The following is a 23,316-nucleotide window of genomic DNA, read 5'->3' on the forward strand; positions in this document are numbered from 1 at the left end:
ACCTATATAGTAGTTAACTCTTCATCATTAATGCATAACTCACATATCTCTCTTACGTAGTTTCTTGGTTCTTATGTCCAATCTAGCTATAAGTTTATAACTCACGCGCTTCTACTCTCCTCCTCTTTCTACTCTACATCAAGATTTAGCCGGTTTGTAGCCTGCTATTATACTTGCTCTGAGTAGTACTACTATGGCCGCGGTTGACTACGGGTGGGTGAGGATTAATTATCCGATACGGCAAAGTAGTATTAGATTAGTACATGATTAACTAACTGTTAGATTAATATGATTTTTTTTAAAGTAACTTTACTATAGAAAATTTTCATAAAAATACACAGTTTAGCAGTTCAGGAAATGTGAGCGTGAAAAATGAGAGAATATGGGTTAAGAAGTTGTGAGCCTGCCTATATGAAAGATTCAGAGGATGCATGCATTTTCACAACATTACTGGGAATCGGTAATGTCGACGTTCTATGTCGGCGATGAACTTATAGGGTGGCTACCAAGCTCAGAATGCGATGGTTAAGATGAAGAAGGAGACGATTTATCTAGGTTCAGGCTCTCGACGTGGCGAGATAATACCTTACTCCTGCTTGGCGATTGTATTCCTCAGATGGATCTCCGTTGTCCTCAAGGAGGGCACCCCGTACCCCTTATATAGTGGGGGAAGGGTTACAAATATGACAGAGTCTTAATCTAGTAAAACTAAGATCTATCCTAATTCAGTTACGGCCTGAGTCCGAAGTACACGGCATGCAATCCGGTACATACCGGACCCCTAACCGACACCGTACAGATATATTCTCTTTTCTATTTAGTACCCCGCTGACCGTACGTATTTGTATAGTCTCCGGATACCTCCGGTATAGGTATCCCACAAATAAATTAAATCTTATCAATCTCCTAACATAGTCTCTTTCGCTCTCGTTTAATGCTCCCTCCGTATCAAAATATTAATATTTCTAGAATTTAAATTTTATATCACAACATAAGTATTTTTAACTGATTTTAATTATTTTAATAATTTTAGAGTTAACTAGATGCTTAGAGTTGGTGTCAAATCAATCCAAAATTCACAAATCGACAGGTGTTGCAATGAAATTTGTGAAAAAAAAAAGGGATCAGCAGCCGCCAAAGGTAGAAACAAATGAGAAAGCAAAGCTAGTGAAGGCAGAAGAGATGTTGATGGCCCCAAAAATAGGCATGGTCCTACTGTTTTTTTTCCTGTGGTTGTTTTAATTGCAATTAGTTGGAAACTGTGGACCACTCTTTCCCCAGTTGGCGCCAGGTCCTACTTTTGGAATATTTTGTGGGGAGTAGTGTGAACAAAATTGGAGCACATATATGCCTTTTCAGAGTTTTTACCGTATCCTTCTTTTATTTTAGTTTTAAATGATTGTCGGTCCTACAAAATTTAAGAAGCATATGTCTACATTCCATAAAACTCGTCCAAATATATTCCTCCTCTAAATAATACAAGAGGGAAAAGTAAAGTTGGTACTACCTCCGTTTCACAATGTAAGACTTTCTAGTAATTTTTTTAGTATTGCCTAGATTTATATGGATGCTAATGAATCTAGACATATATACAACTACTATACATTGATCAATAGATATATTTAGAAATAGCTAAAAAATCTTACAATGTAAAACAGACAGAGTACATTAGTACATATGGATGAAAATCGATAATGTTAGGCTTTCAAAAAGTATCTCAAAATTACATTCTTGCTCTTATGGCTATATATTTGAAATTTTCTATATCAGAACAAGGGTTTTATTTGTGGTTTTCTCGACTTCAAGGCTTTACCCGTGAAAAGTTATTATGGCCAACGCAATCTATTGCAAAGGCAGCAAAGCTATATTCCATTGCAAGGACACTTATTTTTATCCCATTTATAGAATAAGATGCTAATATAAGTGTGATATTACTTGAATTCAAACTACAAAGATGCATAAAAATATTGTTTGGCAGTATTTTGATACAAAACATGTAAAAGATAACCAAGTCCTAGCTAATTAGACCAACATGCATGTACAATTTCCCCTTATTTTAATATATACTCCGTACCACAGTATGAGATCGTTATGTTATATTCGTTAAAAACACATTATAATTAGTATACACTCCAGTGTGAATTTAAGTGTTTTCAAGTTTCAAAACAGGCAAAAATGACAATTCGTGTGTTTTTCCATGTTCTACGATCATATGTTTTACAATTATATTGTCTACCAAACCTTGTGTTTTCATGTTCATCCATTTTTTTCTCAACCATGCGTTTCATTTGAGCCCTTAACTTTCTGGTAAGTTAGATCTATGCTTCATACATACATACATATATATATATATATATATATATATATATATATATATATATATATATATATATATATATATATGTATGTATATATATATAGTTAGTTAGTTAGTTAGTTAGTTAGTGGTGTCATGTCTGTTTTATGTACTATAGTTAATCCTCACACATGCACCAACAATAACTTGCAATGGAATTCACAAAAAAATGTGCCGTGCATGTAGCACCATGGAACCTGCAGGCTTGATCCTCCCAGTGAGGCAGCGATTGCAAATTAACTCAAAGGACTTAGTAAACCAATCCAGAATGGTCAATATAATGACTAAACAGGAAACTCTTTTAAAAACTTGAGGGAATATATATATATTCTCGTTTCTTGACATGTTAACTAAATGGCTGTGGAAAATAACAAGATAGATTAATTTGTGAGATATAACTATATAAATATACACGATCAAATTTAACATTGATAAGTTGCACAAAAAAACTAGTATGACCCTAAATACGTATGGTAATAAACTTTTAGTTTGTTTTTATTGTACTTTACAGAGGTTGAATTTGAACATTTATATTTATATAGTAACATACCACGATTAATCTATATTGTTATTTTTTATAACTAAACCAAATTTAGAGCGAATTTTCCTATACATATAAGTACAATACATGATATATTCGTATCCGGGTACCCCACACACATATATCCTGAAAATTTGATTGGTTTTCATTTCCAAAACTGCCTGTTGCACCCCAACTGTGCCCCACATATTGACCTCTACAAATAGCCTATGCAAATGCTCATATGCTAATGCTACCTCTTCCATTAGTCAGTCCATCAGGCAAAACAGGCTAGCTCTAGCTGCAGCGACACCGAACAAAGCTACAGCTAGAGAGAGATGGAAGCAGAAGGCATGCAATGATTAGTTAGACTTAAGAGTGTGAGCAGACGCAATTACCCCTGCAGAGTGCAGACGCCGCATGTACAGCGAGAAGAAATCAAGACTTGGGATTACGCTCGAGTCCTCCAGATATTTGGACGGGATGTAACAGTAGCAGCGGCAGTAGTAGAAGTAGCAGCAGCAGCGGCAGCAGCTAGCTGCGCACAGGGCGAGGCGAAAGCTTGACGCGGCAACCACCACCCAGACCTCGCCATCGACCTTGCCCCTTGCCTGCCTCTCCGTCCCTCACTCCCTCCCCATTGATCCCATGTACGTCTGCTTTTTTCTGCGCCATAATCCACCTTTTTTCCGTTTCCTGCTCGCCTGCTTGCTTTCCTGACGACGAGATCTTTGGTTTGGTTGGTTTCTTTAAGACCCGTGCGTCCAAATCGCCATGGCTTTTCATCTTGTTTTGCTTTCTTTTCCCTGCCCTCCCAGGACAAAGCAAGATTCTTGTGTGCGTGTGTGATGAGATGAGCTGAGCTGAGCAGCAGCTGCGTTAGCTCAAGAAGGACCCGGCCGGCCGGCCTACCTGCTCAACAGCGAATCGTGTCGTCGTCTTTACTTACTCTCTGACCCGTGTGTGCATGTTGTGTTTCGTCTCGTCACTTCATCCGATGGATCGCTTGTGCTACTTGACGGTAGAAATATATAGCTAGTTATACTGGCTAAGTTTTCGCTGCTGTCGTTCCGTCTGTTTTGCACGAATCGAAAGTGAGCTCTAGCTCCTACGCTGTTAATTTCGTTGCTTAGCTTGTTGTTTTGCTTGGACTTGCCAATGGTTTGTGTTTGGTTTGCTTTTGTTAGGCGTTTGGTGGTGTTTGGGGGAAGAGGTTGGTATGGCGCATGATCCGAGCCTGGGTTTCGCGGACTACTTCTCGGCGGCAGATGCCGCGGCGTCGCCGGTCGTCACGGCGCTCATGCCGCCGATGGACGCCGCGGCGCCGGATCTGTTCGGGTTGCAGGCCGGGATGGAGCTGCTCGGCGTGCGCGGCCTGGCCATGATGCCCGGCGCGACGACAGGCAAGGTCGCCGCGCTCGTGGACGCTGGAGGAGGAGACGACGACGACGACGGCTCCACCATGCGCTTCCTCAGCGAGCAGCATCATCACCACCACCAACAACAGCCGAGCCAGGCGCCGCTGTCCCTGTCGCTGCGCCACCCGGAGGGAGCGTTGCACCCCGGCGGCGCGGCTCGGCAGCAACTGGCGGCGCCCGTGGCGCCATGGATGCACCAGGACTACCCGTCGCCGTCGGTGCAAGGCGCGTGGAACCTGCGCAGCTCCAGGTTCCTCCTCCCGGCGCAGCAGCTCCTCCAACAATTCTGCAACCTCCCCGTGGAGAACACCAAGCGCAGCACCAACGCCAAGTCGGCAACAACAGCACTCCAGGCGCAGCAAGACGACGGCGTCCTCGGCGACGGGTCGTCGTCGTCGTCAACCTCGTGGACCCCGTCGCCGCAGATCCAGGCCATGGAACCTCTGGAGCTGCAGAGGCTCAGGGACAAGCTCTACGTCATGCTCGAAGAGGTGAGCACGCACTAGCTCGATCGACCGAGCTAATTAATCCGCTCTCTTAATTAACGAAGAGAATCTGCAGATGGTACTAGGAGTTCCATCAATCATGGTTGCCCGAAGGGTGCACCTGAGACTAGGGCAACGAAGGGAGCCTATTCTTGGGTCTCACCATTAGCTTTTGGAAACCTCTATTCCCTTGCCTCTCTAAGGTATGGCAGGGGTAGGGTCCCCTACCTAGCCGTCCGGCCGGTCAGTCATACGAGACACCGCTCTGGCGCCATGGCTCTGCAGAGGCAAGCTGCCTTTGCCTGCCCATCCCCTCCTCTCTTGCCATGGCATTGAATGGCCTCTCGCTCGTGGCATGCAACAAGCGGAGCGGCCGGGTTTTTTTTACCACTGTGCGTGCTGCGTCGCTGCAGTGCGAAGCTGACCTCGAGCGGTTGCAGAGTTCTAGCCATGGCGCGGTCGTTGTTACCGTTTCACTGTTTCATTGGCCATCTTCATCCTTACCACGTACATACGCGTACGCACGCTTGGTGCAGTTGCCTGTACGTGTATGTACTCAGCCGTGCTAGCTAGTCAGTCCTGGATAGGTGTGCACTGGGCCACAGTGGAAAAGATGTCATCTTTGAGCTAAATTGATGCAAGTATATATGTGACGTTGCGTGTGTATGTATGGCTGGGTGGGTGCAGGTGGACAGGAGGTACAGGAGGTACTGCGAGCAGATGAAGGCGGTGGCCGGAGGGTTCGAGGCGGTGGCCGGGGAGAGGGCGGCGGCGGCGTACACGGCGCTGGCGTCGAGGACGATCTCGCGGCACTTCCGGAGCCTGAGGGACGGGGTCGTGGCGCAGCTGCAGGCGGTGAGGAAGGCGCTCGGGGAGAAGGACGTGCGGGTGGGCGGGATGACGCGGGGGGAGACGCCGCGGCTCAAGGTGATCGACCAGTGCATCAGGCAGCACAAGTCGCTGGCCGCCGCCGCCGCCGGCGCCATGGACAGCCACCCCTGGCGCCCCCAGCGTGGCCTCCCCGAGCGCGCCGTCACCATCCTCCGCGCCTGGCTCTTCGAGCACTTCCTGCACCCGTAAGATACTTTCAAAATCTACTCCATATATACATACATACGTATATGCGTACTTTCTACATGTAACATCATATTAACGCATGCATATGCATCGATCATCATCCACGTTACATATCCTTTCTCTAGCTGCAAAATAGTCAGTACTCTGCATGAATATGCACCAGAATGCGTGACAATATGAGTTTATAGGGGTATAAGTGGGCCCGGCTTAATCGGCTATAATAAGGCCATGTTCTAGCCTAGTTTACTCGCTCATATTCTCTCGTTTTTTGACATGTTTTCCGGACTGTTAAATATTATATTTTCTTAAAAAAGTTTTATAGAAATTTTGCTTAAAATCAAATAAATCTATTTTTAAAATTTTTGTAGCAATAATTAATTAATCATATATTAATCTGCTATTACATTTTACATGTCGGTTACTAAAACAGCAAAAAAAGAAAAACGGATCTGATTGCCCAGTTATACCTACGGGTTTAAATGCTAAGGATTCTCTGTAACAAGAATAGTGTCATTACCGCTATTTTGTATAGATTTGCTTAGATCGATCCAATAAAAAGTATCTCGAGATATCCAGAGGATGTGGGTCCAAATTCATGTGGTAGACGGTAGTATTGAGTAGCCATTTTACTTGGTGCAATCACGTATGGAATGTAAGATTGTCAGTGGCTAAGTCGTAGTATTCGCGCGCGTGACACACAATTTGCTATGGACGGTTTGTTCGTAATGAAGTTTTCCGTGGTGTGTGTGTGTATATATATATGTGTGTGTGTTTGTGTGTGTGGTTGTTAATTTATTCTGCACCAAGGATTGTTCTCCCGGACCACATTTGTCTTGGCATCAAATGCTCAAGTGGCTGCGTTTTTTGCCATATTGCGCCACTGTTTAAGCGTACACGTAATGTCATCGCCCTGATCACTAGCTATATCATTTACTATACGGTATAATGCAATTTTTTTTGTCGAGAAATATAAAATCTCTCTAGTGTTGCTTGTGCGCAACGCACGTATAGTTATTCCCCCGAAAATATAGCTGGCTATAAAGTTGTGTCATGTGTTAGTCTGTGCCAGGGTAGCATTGTTTTCCAAAATTTCCTGTTTAGCGGTGCTGGATTAGTACATTTAAAGTGAAATGAGTATAGTATTTTAAAGTGAAAATTGTACTTGCCATGCAACTCTCTGGTTTATTAGTATTTAACAATCCCATTTCACGTGCATTTGTTGCAACGTGTGATATTCTATATCCAAACTGTATATCCACACCTTTGTAATCTTAAATGTATCGGTCAAATTAAGCATATTTATTTAATCTCTCTTAAACCATATCAGTCAATGGCGCAAGCATGTCTATTTGATTTATCCGATTAACATGATAGTTATTTTGAATTACCATCGTTACATAATAAATGCATTTCTGAAAGTTAAATTTATCCCGCAAATAGTGTATTTGTGGAGTACTACCGCAAATAGTGTATTTGTGGAGTACTAAAGATCACATCAATCACCTTATATTTAAATCTTTATCCATTTTACCCATACTATCTCCCACTCTATACAATCTCTTTAGTTAAAGAGGGATATTTAAATTATTTTTAACTAATTTGATTCTACTATAAATGCATTTATATTGGGTCGGAAGAAGTACGAAAGGAGAAAGATCATTTTCACCTCGTTTAATAATAGATGTTAGCCAGATTAATATATTGACCAGGAATATGTTTGGATCACATATTCACATTTTATTATTTGGATGAGTTTGTCGAATTGTGTTGGCTCAATTCACATTCATACATGCATCGGTGTTCATATGTTCCATCACAATTCAGGTACCCAAGTGACGTGGATAAGCACATTCTGGCTCGCCAGACGGGCCTCTCACGGAGCCAGGTAAATATATTCGTAAGTGCTTTTTTACCATCCATAAAAATACCTCAAGGTAATAAAAATTTTAGTACAAATTTTTTATACCTCAAGATACAATGTACCTTACACACATTTTACACTAAAAAGTGTGGTACCTTGAGGTATTTCTTTAATGATGATAAAAAAGCCCAATTCGTATATAGATGCATATATACTATTATATCGTGAACCATTACCCTGCCAAGAAAAAATGAAGAGTAATTTTTCTGTCCTAACTAATTATCAGGAGTCCTTTCTAGTGTAAAATTTAATAGGCAGATTTTATAGAAGTACCGTACCGGAGATGTCACATATTTAGTTCAAACCTTCGGTTCCCTAGTTACTAGTTACCTGAGGGCATCAAAATTTCACATTTAAAATTTGATATATCTAGATAATTTAATGGTTATAAAATTTCTTAATTTTAATGCCTTATATCGATTGGGAGGTACCAAGGTGTAAAGTAAAAAATATATTAGCTTTTTTATTGAGCAATTTTATCATTCTTGAGAAGGTACCACTGTTTTCTATGTAAAATACATGAGCATTTTTTCTATCCTTGAGGAGATACCATGATGTACCACCGTTTTCTATGTAAAATTTAATAACTTCTAGTACCTAAGATACCAAGAGATACTAAATTTTACGTATAAAACAGTAGTAATTCCTCAAGGATGGAAAAAAAAAAGCTCAACATACAGTGGCACCTCCTCAACGATGGTAAATTTGCTTTTTTTTACCTCTTCGGAACCATAACATTTCCCAACAAAGAAACATTAATTTAATTTGGTTAGCTAGTTCGTGCATTTTGGGGAAATAATACTAAGCATTGCACCCACCGATCCATTCGATCTCCGTCTCGTAGATGATACATCAATTCATCGGTTGCCATGTCAGGGTCGTACCATGCATGTGTCCTCTTGTGCTTGCAAATTTTTCTGGAAACGAATCTTGTTTAGCCATCGGCCTCCTGTTACAACGACATGTGTTGTTGTTGTTGCGCGCGTTTCTGACGGGAGCTAGCCGGCCGGTGCGATTCATGGCAGGTGTCCAACTGGTTCATCAATGCGAGGGTGCGGCTGTGGAAGCCAATGGTGGAGGAGATGTACGTGGAGGAGATGAAGGACAAGGATGGCGGCAGCGGTGGCCAAGGGAGCCTGAACCCTAGGCCTTCCTGCAGCCACGCCTCCGAGCAGCTGGTCGTCGGTGATGGCGACGCCGGCGGTGAACAGAAGCCGACGAGGGCGCAGCTAGTTCGCCACGACGCCGGCTCGCTGGCCTCCGTCGTCAACGTCGTCGACGGCGCCGCGCGTGCGGGCGGCGGCGCACGGCTGCACCAAGTGGAGAGCTTCGGCATCATGGACCACCTCGACTTCGACGCGTACGACGACGGCCAGCATCAGCAGCACGGCGGGTTCGGCGCCAGCGGCGGCGTGTCGCTGACGCTCGGGCTGCAGCAGCACGGTTCCCACGACGGCGGCGTGAACATCGCGTTCGGCGCCCCGCCGCACATGGGCGGCGCAGGGTTCTTGTACCCAGGCGAGCATCTGGTCGACGCCGTGCATCCTGTGCACGGTCACTACGGCGGCGCAACCATGGACGGCGGCGACACTACCTCCCACGCGGCGCAGGAGCGTTACCGGAGCCTAAGCGCCGGGTTCCACCTGCTCCGCGACCTGGCCGGATGACCCAAATCCATCAATGCGGTGGACGACTCATTAGCTAGCTAGCAGAGGATGTCGCAACGGCGGCGATCATATCGGCGCGCGGCACGGCGGCGCTGGTGTGCATTGGTTGGGCAAAATGAAGCCCTTTTTGTTGGTGGTGGTCCTTGATTTTTACCGGCCAACGTACAGTCGGAATCTCTCGCGATCGATCGTATCGCATCGTAAAGCTGAGGCCGGCGAATTGTATGCACGCAGCAGGTGAGTAGACGGTGGAGCTTTCGTGTGGTTCGGAAGCAGGCAGCTCTGCTTGCTTTTAGCCTACCGGCATCGGCTCGGGTGGTCGGCTCGATCGTGTACATGTTTGTGTAGCTAGCTAGCGGAGACGCAGCTTAATTTGTACTGGAATATAATAGATGGCGTCGGTGATTGCGAAATCTTTAATTAGCGGACCGTGCGTCTCTGGGGTGGATCGCACGCGCAAACGTACGCTTTCTGACCATTTGACGAGTGACGGCTGCCGGGTGAGGGCTAGGGTTTGAGACGGGAAGAGAGGGGCACTAGCTAGGGAGGATTCGTCCTTAATTAGGTTTAGAGCAATGGTTGAGAATGCCGTGGGCATCTGATAAGAATGGGTGGTGAGGAGATAGTGGCACCGTCAAGGAAACTGTTTTAAGCTCTCTATTACGCTCCAATCCACATATTGCACTCGAATATGTAGAAACAATGATACATGTGGTAGGGTTGTTACCCCGCTGAAATCACTTTATATAAATATGTTTTTTTGTTATTTTTTATGATAAGTCAAATGACATATTCATATTAATTGTAACATATCTATATCTATAATCATATAAAGAAAAGTAGCGGTATGTGGTGGTAAATCTGTCACTTATCTCACCATCAATTTTTTTTCTATTTTCAATTTAAAAGAAAAATATCTAAGAAGTATATGTCAAATTATTTTTATTGACTACTCTTTAATAATATTCTAATGGCGTATACACGAACATCGTAGTCACGACTCATATCGTTGTAAATAGTGCTAGTATATCCAGAACACTTCAGAGCTGCACAAGAAATAAAGTATTATCCCGAGTTCCCGACGGCGTATAATCAGACTATCAAATCGCATGCAGCCGTTCAACTCAATATTAGATTGTTGCTTGAGACAACACGGCAAAAGGCAATCATTAAGCATACTAATTACAAGAGCTGAAACGTTAGTTGAGATCATAATTGAGGATTTGTGTAAAACTTCGAAGATTTGGTCAGGTGGAAGGTCGCTTTCATATCGTCGGCAAATTTCTGTCTTCAAGCGGCGTCCATCGCCACGCCAATGCTGCCTATCATCTGAGAAATTAAATATGCAAGATTCTCAGCTACATAGAGACACTGGGGAAAGTATTCTAAACTCTCGAGAAGTTTTGTCTATCGCATGCTATCTAAATAGTCATTAAAAATTTTAAAAAAAATTGTGAATATAGATTAATATAAGATATATCACTACACAAACACGTAAGTTCAAATATGACTTCTACAATCCACAACAAAAATAACAAATTAAACTCTGAATAGTATACGTATACTCACTGTCATATTTGTTATTTTTGATATGGATTATAGAAGTCATATTTGAACTTGCATGTTTGTGTAGTGATATATCTTATATTAATCTATCTTCATAATTTTTTTAAAATTTTTTAATGATTATTTGTATAACATGCAATAAACGAGAGGATGTCCCATCAAGTGTTTAAAATCCACTCCCGAGACATTGTTTGGTTGTATATTATGCGTTGGACTTATCTTCTCGCTTATACTTATACTTATAAGTTAAAATTTAAATTTAAAGCTTTTTATGATGTTTTTCTAGCATTTTTAGGTCGCTGAACACACACACATATATATATATATATAAAGTATCTATAAATTATTTTTATTATTATTAATCAGTTTTGTTTATGCTTATAATAAAAAAGGATGAGCTCGATTTTGCACTTGCTAGCTGTGTGTGCGACTGAACGTACAGAAGGCCCAATAAAACCAGTGGATGAATGAGATTACGAGTCGAGCAATTTTATTATTTTTGATGAGGTACCAAGAGGTACTAAATTTTACATAGAAAATCGTGATATATGTTCAAGGATGGAAAAAAATGCTCTTATGAGATTTGTCATGTTAGTGTGGTTTGCTAGATTTAGCAGAGGAAAAAAAATCCATATTTGGTCCCTCAGTCCAGTTCAATCTTGATCCCTTACCTATGAAACTGTTTACTCTTGGTCCCTAAGATCAAGAAACCATTCATTTTTTCATCTCTTAACTCGTGAAACTATTAATTTTAGCTCGGTCATATCTATACTCCTATAAAGATGAGTAGTGATGATTATGGGTGGTGGTGAATTTGCCACCTACCACATTACCGACTCCCTCCTACTATTTGAAAATAAAAATAACTAATACCTATATATCAAACTAATATTATTAGATCTATTTTAATAATATGTTAATGATATTTTTTTAACAAAATCACATTGTAACGTATATACAATACGCTAGTCTTCGATAAGTCCGGATATTGTAATCAACAAAAGCTAACTTAGTTTAGGGTCTCCATCCTCAACGTGCATAATAGATAGTACATATATACTCCATAAGTTTACAGTGTGATACTGATCCATGGTGTCAAATACTACGTATAAATCTACGGCATTGATCAGATCTTTGCGGTTAACACAAAGTCTGCAAAGAAATGACCAATTAAATTAGCATAGACAGATATGTATCATGTATGATTTGGTCCTCATAAAAAAAATCACAAACATGACATGGAGAATAAATGGGCTGTTGAGCTGGGTGCAGCAGGCCTGGCTGGGAAGCCCAAAGGAGAAAGAAACCATATTAAACCATGCGAACGAAACACGGAGCACTGCACGTAAAGCGTGCGGCCATTAGTGATCTCTCCTCTTTTGGCCACTCATCGACCAGTCACCCGACCCGACCGTAGTTAGCATGAACGGAGGAGGCGATCGGCATCATCACAAGGATGCCATTGTCATGCACGCCGCCGGCAAGGTGCCCAAGTGCAAGGCTTCCTTCTTCCTCTACGGCCTCCTCCTCTACTTTCTCCTGCCACTGCTCGCCCTGTACGTGGTCGCCCTCGCCGTGTCGCCGTTCTACTCGGGTGGCTCGTGCACGCCGGAGAGCCGTGCCAATGCCGTCTTCGCACGTCTCGCGGCGGGCGCCGAGGATGATCACAAGGAGCACAACTCCTCGTCGGTGGCGGTGGCGCGGCGGCGCAGACCGATGCCGTCCGCGGACGAGGCGCCGACCGGGCTGCGCCACATTGTGTTCGGCATTGGCGCGTCGTCGGCGCTCTGGAAGAGACGGAGGGAGTACATCAGGACATGGTGGCGGCCGGGACAGATGCGCGGGTTCGTGTGGCTGGACAGGCCGGTGTACGAGTTCTACTCCAGGAACGCCTCGACGGGGCTACCCGCCATCAAGATCAGCGGGAACACGTCCAGTTTCCCGTACACGCACGGCGCCGGCAGCCGGTCGGCGCTGCGCATCTCCCGCATCGTGTCGGAGAGCTTCCGGCTGGGCCTCCCCGGCGTGCGGTGGTTCGTGATGGGCGACGACGACACGGTGTTCTTCCCGGACAACCTGGTGGACGTCCTGTCGCGGTACGACCACACGCAGCCGTACTACATCGGGAACCCGTCGGAGAGCCACATCCAGAACCTCATCTTCTCGTACGGCATGGCCTTCGGCGGCGGCGGGTTCGCCGTCAGCCGCGCGCTGGCCGCGCAGCTGGCGCGCATGCAGGACGGGTGCATGCACCGGTACCCGGCGCTGTACGGCAGCGACGACCGGATCCACGCGTGCATGGCGGAGCTGGGCGTGCCGCTGACGCGCCACCTGGGTTTCCACCAGTGCGACCTGTGGGGCGACGTGCTGGGCCTCCTGGCCGCGCACCCCGTGGCGCCGCTGGTGACGCTGCACCACCTGGACTTCCTCCAGCGGGTGTTCCCGACCACCAGGTCGCGGACGGCGGCGCTGAGGCGGCTGTTCGAGGGGCCGGCGCGGCTGGACCCGGCCGGAGTGGCGCAGCAGTCGGTGTGCTACGACGGCGACAAGCAGTGGACGGTGTCGGTGTCATGGGGGTTCGCGGTGGTGGTGACGCGCGGGGTGCTGTCGCCGCGGGAGATGGAGATGCCCATGCGCACCTTCCTCAACTGGCACCGCCGCGCCGACTACACGGCGTACGCCTTCAACACGCGCCCCGTGGCTCGCCAGCCCTGCCAGACGCCGCAGGTCTACTACATGCGCCGCTCCCGCCTCGACCGCCGCCGCCGCAACACCACCGTCACCGAGTACGACCGCCGCCGCGCCGCGCCCGCCAAGTGCGGCTGGCGCATCCCTGACCCCGCCGCACTGCTCGACCGCGTCGTCGTCCTCAAGAAGCCCGACCCGGACCTCTGGAAAAGGGTACGTACACCATATATCCACACCTGCCCGGATTCTTGCACTGAATTGATTGATTTGTGCAACAAAAAAAAAAGCTTGATCAATTTCGTGTGGCGGGGCTCTGAATCCGGCGTGCGTGCAGTCCCCGAGGAGGAATTGCTGCAGGGTGGTGTCGTCGCCTGAGCAAGGGAAGGACCGGAAGATGACGATCGATGTCGGCGTCTGCAGGGACGGCGAGTTCGCCAGAATTTAGGTAAATTGGTCAGCTCCATTACAGTTTCCCGACACGGCATTATTGATCTAAAGATCTTCATCTCGCGTTCCCGACACGGCTAGAATTTGCTAGGACAACAAAAAGGCGAGGAAAGCATCAATATCAATCAGAGACTCAGTTACTGATCGCTTCGGCTAATGATAGCTGCAACTTTAGATAGATGTTAAGATTCATTGCAACCTCCGGTGAGATGTGGAACACTTGTGGGCAGTGGTGTGCTGCCTCCTGCCGCGAACTGTGTTTGCGCGGCATCGTGTCGAGGTGTTGAGATACGGATTGGCACCATCAAAGTAGCCCATGGGCCATCATGTATCAAGCAACCAAGGAGTGAGTGGGCCGGTGAGTCTCTCTCTCTTTGTAAGTCGGCCCGCGAGAGATCCTACGTAGGCCCAAGTGACCACAAGGCCCCAATAGTTTTTTTCCAGACCTCCAGCGTAAAATGAGCGGTGCAGAGGAGCCCAACGTACGTCGGTGGAATCGCGGTGGTCGTCGACTGCGCCGGCGGGGGAGCGCGGCGGTTCATGGAGGACGCGGCAAGCAGCAAGCTGCGCCGTTGATTGAGTATTTGTGCACACGGACTGAAAAAACTCGAACCATATTTTGTGGAACAATAATGTATGTCTCCTGGCAAATCATTGAGCTACTGCATAGAATAGAAACCCTATCGATTAGGTTCTGGGAAGTGGCAACCTACCATACAATATGGTTGAAGAAGAGACCGCAAGTCTGCAATCTGCATCATGCTTCGTTTTGAGCCGAACAAATCGGCGGCCAGTGGGCGTGCGCACAGAAAGATGTTGCTGAACCGCTCGGTGGGTACAGTGTTTTATCACTCAACGGTGGCGGATATGGAATCAAGGTTTTTTTTTATCATCCTTAAAAAATATCTTAGTACCAAAAATTTTAATATAAATTTTTGGTATATCAAGATACACACTAGATATTTTTTTCAAAGATGATAAAAAAACTAAGAATCCAAATGTCAGAGGCTGGTTGCTTTCTTCTTTCTCCGGTCCCTCTTTTTTTCTCCTCTTCTCCTCTCCCCTATTTTTTATTAGGATCCAGCATGCAGTGGGATCCACCCCTATTTGGATATATACATATTTCTTTTTTTTATATCACCTAAACATCCATGATTTTTTTAAATACTTCGTATTCATAAGGTAGGATGTATCACTACACAAACATATAAATTTAAATTTGATTTCTACAAATTATAGTAGGAATAAAAAGATTAACTTTAAATGTACGCGTACTGGTTTTAGTTTAATTATTTTATTAACAACGTATAAAAGTTAAATTTAAAATTACAAGTTCGTGATAAAATATATCTCCCACCAATTCATCTTTTGGTTGTTTTTTTAAATTTTTTAAGCAACTATTTACTACAGATAATAGGCGAGAATGAAGTGGATATACAGAAAAAAATCTCAAAGTCAGTGTCCACTCCACTCACTATTTCCACCACGCGCTGCGGCCCGTCGCTCGCTACCTCCACCACTTCCCCGTGCCCGACTCCACACTCCACTCCATGCATCGCACTCCTTCCCTCCCATCCCTGCACCATCGCACCCCCAAATGGCCGCCGTCCTCGTCGCCCTCCTCTTCCTGCCGCCCACCGCCGCCTTCACCCCGTCCTTCTCCTACTTCCTCGCCTGCGGCGCCGCCTCCAACGTCTCCTCCCCGCCGCTCACGTTCGTCCCGGACGCTCCCTTCCTCTCCCCCGCCGCGGGCGTGCCGGCGGTGACGACCTCCGCCTCCAACGCAGCCTCCCCTCTCTACGCTGCCGCGCGCGCGTCCGGCTCGGGGTTCTCGTACCGGTTCTCCGACCACCCGGACGTCTCCGGCACGCCCAACGCGGTCCGCGTCCTCCGCCTCCACTTCTTCCCCTTCGCCGCTTCCAATCTCTTGTCGGCGCGCTTCTCCGTCTCTGTTCGCGATGCCTACACCGTACTTTCGTCCTTCTCGCCGCCGGGCGACGGCGTCGTCAAGGAGTACTTCGTCCCTGCGGACGGCTCGGGCGAATTCCGCGTCGCGTTCACGCCGGACGCCGGCTCCACCGCATTCGTCAGCGCAATCGAGCTGTTCGCAGCTCCGCCGGAGCTGCTGTGGAGATTCTCGGTCACGCCGGTGGGCGCCCTGGGGAACGCGGACATCAGCCCGTGGTCGCAGCACGCGCTGGAGACGGTGTATCGCCTGAACGTGGGGGGCTCCAAGGTGCCCACGGCGAACGACACGCTGTGGCGGACGTGGCTCCCCGACGACGCCTTCCTCCTCCCCAACTCCGATAGGCTCTCGGTGGTGAACAAAACCTCCTCTCCGATCGTCTACAACCCGTCGAGCGGATTCACGAGGGAGGTGGCGCCGGACAGCGTGTACAGCACGCAACGCGCCATGAACATGATAGGCCAGGAAATCAACGTCACTCCGGGGCCTTTCAACCTGACATGGACCTTTGCGCTGCCGGCGCCGGAGCCGGGGTCGGCCGGGGCCGACTACCTCGTCCGCCTCCATTGGTGCGACTACTCGGTGGTGAGTTCCGTTCCAGGATCCGCCGTTGTCTTCAACGCCTACATCGCGCAGGCCCTTGCTACCAAAGACGTCTTGTCACAACACCTAGCGAATCAACCAAACGAGGCATTTTACCTGGACTACGCGGCCATGGCACCTGCCGCCGGGAACCTCACCGTCAGCATCGGCACGACGAAACCGCAGTCTGAAGGTGGCATGCTGAATGGGCTGGAGATCATGAAGCTGCGACGCGCCGATTCGAGCTCGGCCGGATCGCACGTGAGAAGGAAGAAGATTCTCATCGGCACGCTCTCGGCGGCGCTCGGCGTCGCTGTTCTAGCTTGCGCGCTGCTGTGCTTGCTCGCCGCGCTGCGCAGGCGAAGACAGGCGGCGCAACCGGCGCCGGAGGAGAAGGAGAGCACGCAACTGCCGTGGTCGCAGCACACGCAGGACGGCTCCAGCTGGCTTGACATGTCGAACCCTTCCGCCGCGGGCACGACCGGCAGGCTGCAGAGGATGAGCATGCAGCTGGATATCTCGCTGGCAGAGATCACGGCGGCAACGGACAACTTCCACGAGCGCAACCTCATCGGCGTCGGCGGGTTCGGGAACGTGTACCGCGGCGTGCTCCGCGACGGCACCCGCGTGGCGGTGAAGCGCGCAACGCGAGCGTCGAAGCAGGGCCTGCCTGAGTTCCAGACGGAGATCGAGGTGCTGTCCCGCATCCGGCACCGCCACCTGGTCTCCCTCATCGGCTACTGCAACGAGCAGTCGGAGATGATACTGGTGTACGAGTTCATGGAGAAGGGCACGCTGAGGAGCCACCTCTACGGGTCGGAGGAGCCACCGCTGTCGTGGAAGCAGCGGCTGGAGATCTGCATCGGCGCGGCGAGGGGGCTGCACTACCTGCACACCGGCTACTCCGAGAACATCATCCACCGCGACGTCAAGTCCACCAACATCCTCCTCGGCGACGGCTTCATCGCCAAGGTGGCGGACTTCGGGCTGTCGCGGATCGGGCCGTCGTTCGGGGAGACGCACGTGAGCACGGCGGTGAAGGGCAGCTTCGGGTACCTCGACCCGGAGTACTTCAAGACGCAGCAGCTGACGGACCGGTCCGACGTCTACTCCTTCGGCGTCGTGCTGTTCGAGGTGCTCTGCGCGCGGCCGGTGATCGACCAGAGCCTGGAGCGCGACCAGATCAACCTCGCCGAGTGGGCGGTGAGCCTGCAGCAGAAGGGGCAGCTCGACAAGATCGCCGACCCGAGGATCGCCGGGCAGGTGAACGTCAACTCGCTGCGCAAGTTCGCCGAGACCGCGGAGAAGTGCCTGGCGGACTACGGCCTGGACCGGCCGTCCATGGGCGACGTGCTGTGGAACCTCGAGTACTGCCTGCAGCTGCAGGAGACGCACGTCAAGAGGGACGCGTTCGAGGACAGCGGCGCCGTCGCCACGCAGTTCCCCGCCGACGTGGTCGTGCCGCGCTGGGTGCCGTCGTCGACGACCTTCCTGATGGATGACGCCGACGAGAGCATGACCGACACGGGCGTCGCCAACAGCAAGGCGTTCTCGCAGCTCAGCGCCGGCGATGGCCGATGATCATCGATCACTCCGAGCAGTTTGTAATCATACTTTTTTTTCCTGTTGCCGTTTTCTTCTCTGAATCTGAAAACGATGCATGTTGCAGCAACGATAAACTTCAGAAAAGTTTAACAACATAAATGTTTTACCGTAATTCGCAGCAAATAACCTGCAAATTCATTCGTTTCGTAAGTTCGTGAGTAACAAGATGACTTGACAGATTATCAACTGATCATTTTATATGTTCGCATGAGGACAAAATTTTTTGCCTGTTCTTCCCGTGTGGTCACGAGCCCAGGAGCGGCCGATTTTTAGTAGAGAACAACAATTCTCTGGGGCCCTGACAGAGACCTTTGTGTAGTTGCATATTTCGCATGTCTGGCGTCAGCCCGATGAGGCCAAATTCTCGCTTCTACTATCTACCGCCTAACTCTTTGATTAATTGATGATCATAATGATTACCTTGTTAGTGGGCGATTCGTTAATGGGATCGTTCATAAACTAATGGCTTTAGAGTATGTTTCACACGATTGCTGAATGCTGACTTGGGAACTACTTAGAAAGGCCGCCAAGCCCACTAGAAAAAAAAATCGACTTTTCTTTCTGGTGATGTTTAGAAAAAGTATATTTGCAAAATAAAATAATTTGTGAATAAAGTTTTTATATATGCATTTTTGGTGATTTAAAACATAATGCCAAAAAATAAACTTTGGTGGTGAAACCTAAAAGCAACTTTAAAAATTCAAACTTTGGCTATAAATAATAGAAGAAGCGAAAAGACTATGGCACACACGCATTGTGTGGTTCCAACTCTGCCAAACTGGGACATGCCCTTTGCTGCATTTATGCACACATTCTTCATCTTGGCTTTTTTCTTTGGAAAAAAAAAAAGAGAGGGCATGCAGCCAGCCAGAAGAGTAGCCAGGCAAAGCCAAATTCTTTGGGCTATATTTCCTTTCTGTTTCATTATCTGGTGCTGGATGCTGACCATGCCGTCGTAATCACACTGCCCGGCTGACTAATGGCCATGTTTTATTATTGCTTTGACTTTGACTACGGTTCCAATTTGCAACCAGTAATCACACACTACTGCCCTGATCAGGTGGTAATCGATGTGTCCACAGCGAAAGAGACGGCGGCCCAAACTGCAACGAAAAATCCAGGGAACTTGTTGGGCCAAACCGTGTAGAAATACTCTTCACCACTGCAGGCCCAACTAAAGAACCGAACCAGCACGCGTATTAAAAACAGAAAGACTAGATGTACGTGTTCAAGAATGTTGAAAAAACTCATTCCCCTCCGAATGGAAGAACCTTCTCTAGACTTTCTGTATTAAAAAAGCCCAAGAGAGAAAGAAAAGCCCATGCTGATCAGCGCATTAAACCAACCGGCACGGCCACGACGACGTGTGGGCCCCACCACCCAGCGAGTCATCGCGTCGTCGGAGACGCGGTGAATTGATTGATCGATTCGTCCCCAACCTGCCACAGCTGGCCTCCACGGCAATCCCCCCCATTTCTTCTTCCTTCCTCCTCCTCCCCTTCGCCGAATCCCCCCCCCCCCCCACACGAATCCGCCATGGCTTCCTCCCCAAGCTCCAGTGCTCTCGCCCTCCCCCTTCTGCTGTGCCTCCTCGCGTCCGTCTCCGCCGCCGCTCGCTTCGCCCCGGCGGACAACCACCTCCTCACCTGCGGCGCGACGGCCCCGGCCGTGCTCCCCGACGGCCGACGCTTCGCCCCGGACTCCGGCTGCGCATACACGCGCCTCCGCTCCCCGGGACCTACTCTCCCATCCGCGGCGCCGAACGCGGCCCCGCGGCCGTCCCCTCTCCACGCCGCCGCGCGCGTCTTCTCCTGCCGCGCCTCCTACGACCTCGCCGTCCGCAGCCGCGGGTACCACATCCTGCGCCTCCACTTCTACCCCTTCGAGCCCGCGCTCGCGTCCGCGCGCTTCCACGTTGGCGCCGCGGGGTTCCTCCTCCTCCACAACTTCTCCGCGTCGGCCGCCGTTGTGAAGGAGTTCATCCTACCGGTCCACTCCGACGTCCTCGTCCTCACCTTCGTCCCCGAGTCGGGATCTAGTGCTTTCATCAACGCCATCGAGCTCGTATCGGCCCCCGAGGAGCTCGTCGGCGACATCGGCACCCTCGTCACGCGTGACGGCACCGATCGAACCAAAGGACTGTCGTCTCAGGTATATGAGACGCTCTACCGGATCAATGTCGCGGGCCGCAAGGTCACGCCGTTCAACGACACGCTGTGGCGAACATGGGTCAACGACGAGCGCTTCCTTGTCAAGACGGAATCGTCCAACAGCAAGGTGTGGTCGTTCGGTGGCCGGATTGCTTATCCCAAGGATAGCCGATTGATGAGCCGGGAGGTGGCTCCTGACAACGTGTACAACTCGGCGAGGTCGGTGAGCTCACAGGGCAAAGTGACATGGGGATTTCCTGTGCCTGCCAGCAGCAGGTACCTTGTGCGTATGCACTTCTGTGACATTGTGAGCAAGGCTCTGAATGGGCTCTACTTCGATATCTATGTCAATGGTCAGCTAGCAGTGAAGGATTTTGACATCTCTAGTGCCACTGGGTTCTTCTTAGCCTATCCATATTACATCGACTTTGTTGTGGATGTTGAGGATAAAGGGACGCTAAAATTGGCCATTGGTGGCTCGAAGAATAGCCGATCAGATGAAGTGAGTGGTATCCTTAATGCTGTAGAGATAATGAGGATGAACAAAACGAGTGGGGGTATTGATGGGGATTTTGCAGTTGCTCTGGACATGGAGCATGTGGCTAGCAAGGGGATTGGTGAATTTGCCCGCTCACTGCTGTGTGGTTTCATTTTTGCGGGATTGTTGTTGATTTTGTTAATGCTTGTGGTGAGGTTGAGGACAGAGCTGAGGAATAATGGTGCAGCTTGGTCTTGGCACCCAATGGATTCTGGTGATGGGAAGCTGGCTAGAGCATATCAGCTTGTGTCCACTAAAACAGACTATTGAATGACATGAGATGACCATCTTTGAGGAACTTCAAACTGCGGATGTTGACCTTTTGTATCTAATGACGTATTGCATTACTGCAGTTGTAAGTATTGTAGTTTCACACTTTTACTCCCTTCATGGTTGAAGTTTTGACTATTTGAGCTTGGCTAATGGAGAAAATGGTCATTGTGCTGTATTTCACTCAAGATATGTGTCTGTATTAGTTATGCTTGAATGCTTGGCTACTTCTCACAGTTCTATCCAGTTTGTGAAATATGCTTGAATGAATGCCAGCAATTTCTCTATTTTAGTTATGCTTTCATAGTTCCATTATTGCTACATGACGTTACTAGAATCCATATTACTTGATATGAAGACAGTGGCAGAATCACATAAAATAGAATCTAATAATCTATCTTCTCGTGTAGTGTTATTTAATATTCCTTATTCTGCTTTATAAGATAAGGGGGGAAAGCTTTTGTTCAAGCTAATTAAAACATAGGTTTCCCTTACTTCTACCCAACTTTTAAAGAAACTTCAGCTACAGTTTTAACTGCCCTAGCACCCTACTCTGGTTCTCACCACTAAGAGCTTTCAGTAGTATGAAGTATGGACTAGTTCATTTCTAACCATCTGAATACCATCTCACTTGGTTGCTGAGAACTGGAACTAAAATAATAAAATTTGACAAAATTCTTAAGCTTGGTCAATTGATTGTCTAGATTTACTCAGGTGTCCATACATGCCAAGGTACTGCTTTAATCCTTTCAGTTCCCATTTTTTTCAGGAATCTTTGGTTTGTTTCTCTACTTATATATGTGATGTGTCTTCAATCTTCAGTCTTACATATACAGTTGTTTGGAATTAGGCCCTACCAAAGTTAAGGGCTAGATGTTTTCCTTTTCTGTTAGAAGTTCTAGCATATGTTTCTTTTTCTTGGTAACCGTGGTTCAACTATTATAATCCTTTTATACTTAAAAGCTTTTATTTTCCACCTTAACATTTTAAAAAAGGCAAAGAAATTACATTCCTGAGAACTTTTACTATCCTGCTCTGGCAGTTGATGTTTTTATTTCCAGTGTGTTTGTGTAATACAGGACTAAGTTGCAGAATTTGTCTTTGAAACACTAGCATCTTCATCTGTCACTGCAATAAAATATAATACTAGTTCCAGCAGAGGAAAATCTACCCTACGCCCCTATGTGATAATGTTACTATGTTAGTCTTTCTGATGATTTTTTGTGCCTCGTTTCTTTCGTCACTGCTTTAGGTGTGGGATAGCTTCATTCCTATACTATTTTCTGTGCAAAAAATCGCACGGAACAGTTAATTCTTGTTGGTTTGCATGCCTAATTGTCTAATATTTGTTCTGATGCTGACCAAACAAGAAGCTTGATTGCTTGAACAGTCATAGGTTCTAAGTTCCCAATTTCGGCAGTGTTCGGGTTGATGCAACAACTGTATTGGTGGAACTTTCTAACGTTATCCCTAGCCACCGCACTTTAAAATTTAATTGGAATCTATCATTCTGTGGTGGCTTTTATTGTGAGTTTGCTTTCATGGTACTGTACAGCGTATTGGGCACATCGTGTGCTTTTCCAAACTTCTTGTTCCTGAATATCATGATGATCAATAGTGGTGTAGTATCTGTGGATCTTGCACCTCCCCTCATTTTCCTGATTATCTTGCAATGTAACTATTGTTTTCTTCCTTATCGCATTAACGTTTTTCTTCATCTCACTTTTTTATTGGATTTAAAAACGACCATCTTTTCAATTATTTTGCATGCTCCAAATTTGAGGGGTGGGGGCATTTCTCTTGTTTAAATCCCCATAACTCTCAGAAAAATTTGTGACTGCATCATTGAAATTTGAAATATATGCTGACCATCTTCTGTTGTCTGCTCTGGTGGACTGCTCTCATCTTTGAACCTAAATGACGAGTACGTAGAATTATATCCTTATTTTAGGTCCCCTATTGCATATTGGATCAGCCCAGCTAAATATGAATGGCCTGTCATACCTAACTGGCCCAACACATTATTCCCCATTAGGCATGGTTCTTGTACCAGAAGAATT

The 23,316-nt window shown here is 47.4% G+C and overlaps 4 protein-coding genes across 8 annotated transcripts; all 4 read left to right on the forward strand.

Moving 5' to 3' along the window:
- Positions 1-3,299: 3,299 nt before the first annotated feature.
- Positions 3,300-10,166, forward strand: LOC102722095 (homeobox protein BEL1 homolog). Of its 3 annotated transcripts, XM_040521682.1 has the most exons (6): positions 3,300-3,526; positions 3,695-3,970; positions 4,064-4,785; positions 5,467-5,855; positions 7,681-7,741; positions 8,803-10,166. In XM_040521682.1, exons 3-6 carry the CDS (start codon positions 4,096-4,098, stop codon positions 9,442-9,444), a joined length of 1,782 nt encoding a protein of 593 aa, XP_040377616.1. In that variant the 5' UTR covers positions 3,300-3,526; positions 3,695-3,970; positions 4,064-4,095; the 3' UTR covers positions 9,445-10,166. The 3 variants fall into 3 exon arrangements, with proteins under 3 accessions (XP_040377616.1, XP_040377615.1, XP_040377617.1); XM_040521681.1 differs by having other exon boundaries at positions 3,300-3,970; XM_040521683.1 differs by lacking the exon at positions 3,695-3,970.
- A 2,210-nt stretch (positions 10,167-12,376) lies between these two features.
- On the forward strand, positions 12,377-15,087 carry LOC102718635. Of its 3 annotated transcripts, none has more exons than XR_005811315.1 (3): positions 12,377-13,911; positions 14,033-14,503; positions 14,579-15,087. XR_005811315.1 is itself a non-coding variant. In XM_040521684.1 (3 exons), exons 1-2 carry the CDS (start codon positions 12,433-12,435, stop codon positions 14,141-14,143), a joined length of 1,590 nt encoding a protein of 529 aa, XP_040377618.1. In that variant the 5' UTR covers positions 12,377-12,432; the 3' UTR covers positions 14,227-15,087. The 3 variants fall into 3 exon arrangements, 1 of the variants encoding a protein (XP_040377618.1); XR_005811316.1 differs by having other exon boundaries at positions 14,590-15,087; XM_040521684.1 differs by having other exon boundaries at positions 14,033-14,143; positions 14,227-15,087.
- A 449-nt stretch (positions 15,088-15,536) lies between these two features.
- On the forward strand, positions 15,537-18,501 carry LOC102722375 (probable receptor-like protein kinase At5g24010). The gene has a single exon (XM_006649240.2). It carries the CDS (start codon positions 15,569-15,571, stop codon positions 18,272-18,274), a length of 2,706 nt encoding a protein of 901 aa, XP_006649303.2. The 5' UTR covers positions 15,537-15,568; the 3' UTR covers positions 18,275-18,501.
- A 1,287-nt stretch (positions 18,502-19,788) lies between these two features.
- Positions 19,789-21,548, forward strand: LOC102718913 (probable receptor-like protein kinase At5g24010). The gene has a single exon (XM_006650929.2). The coding sequence runs from the start codon at positions 19,835-19,837 to the stop codon at positions 21,254-21,256; it is 1,422 nt and encodes a 473-aa protein (XP_006650992.2). The 5' UTR covers positions 19,789-19,834; the 3' UTR covers positions 21,257-21,548.
- The last annotated feature ends 1,768 nt before the right edge of the window (positions 21,549-23,316 follow it).

The sequence above is a fragment of the Oryza brachyantha genome, chromosome 3 (assembly GCF_000231095.2).
Source record: "Oryza brachyantha chromosome 3, ObraRS2, whole genome shotgun sequence".
NCBI lineage: Eukaryota > Viridiplantae > Streptophyta > Magnoliopsida > Poales > Poaceae > Oryza > Oryza brachyantha.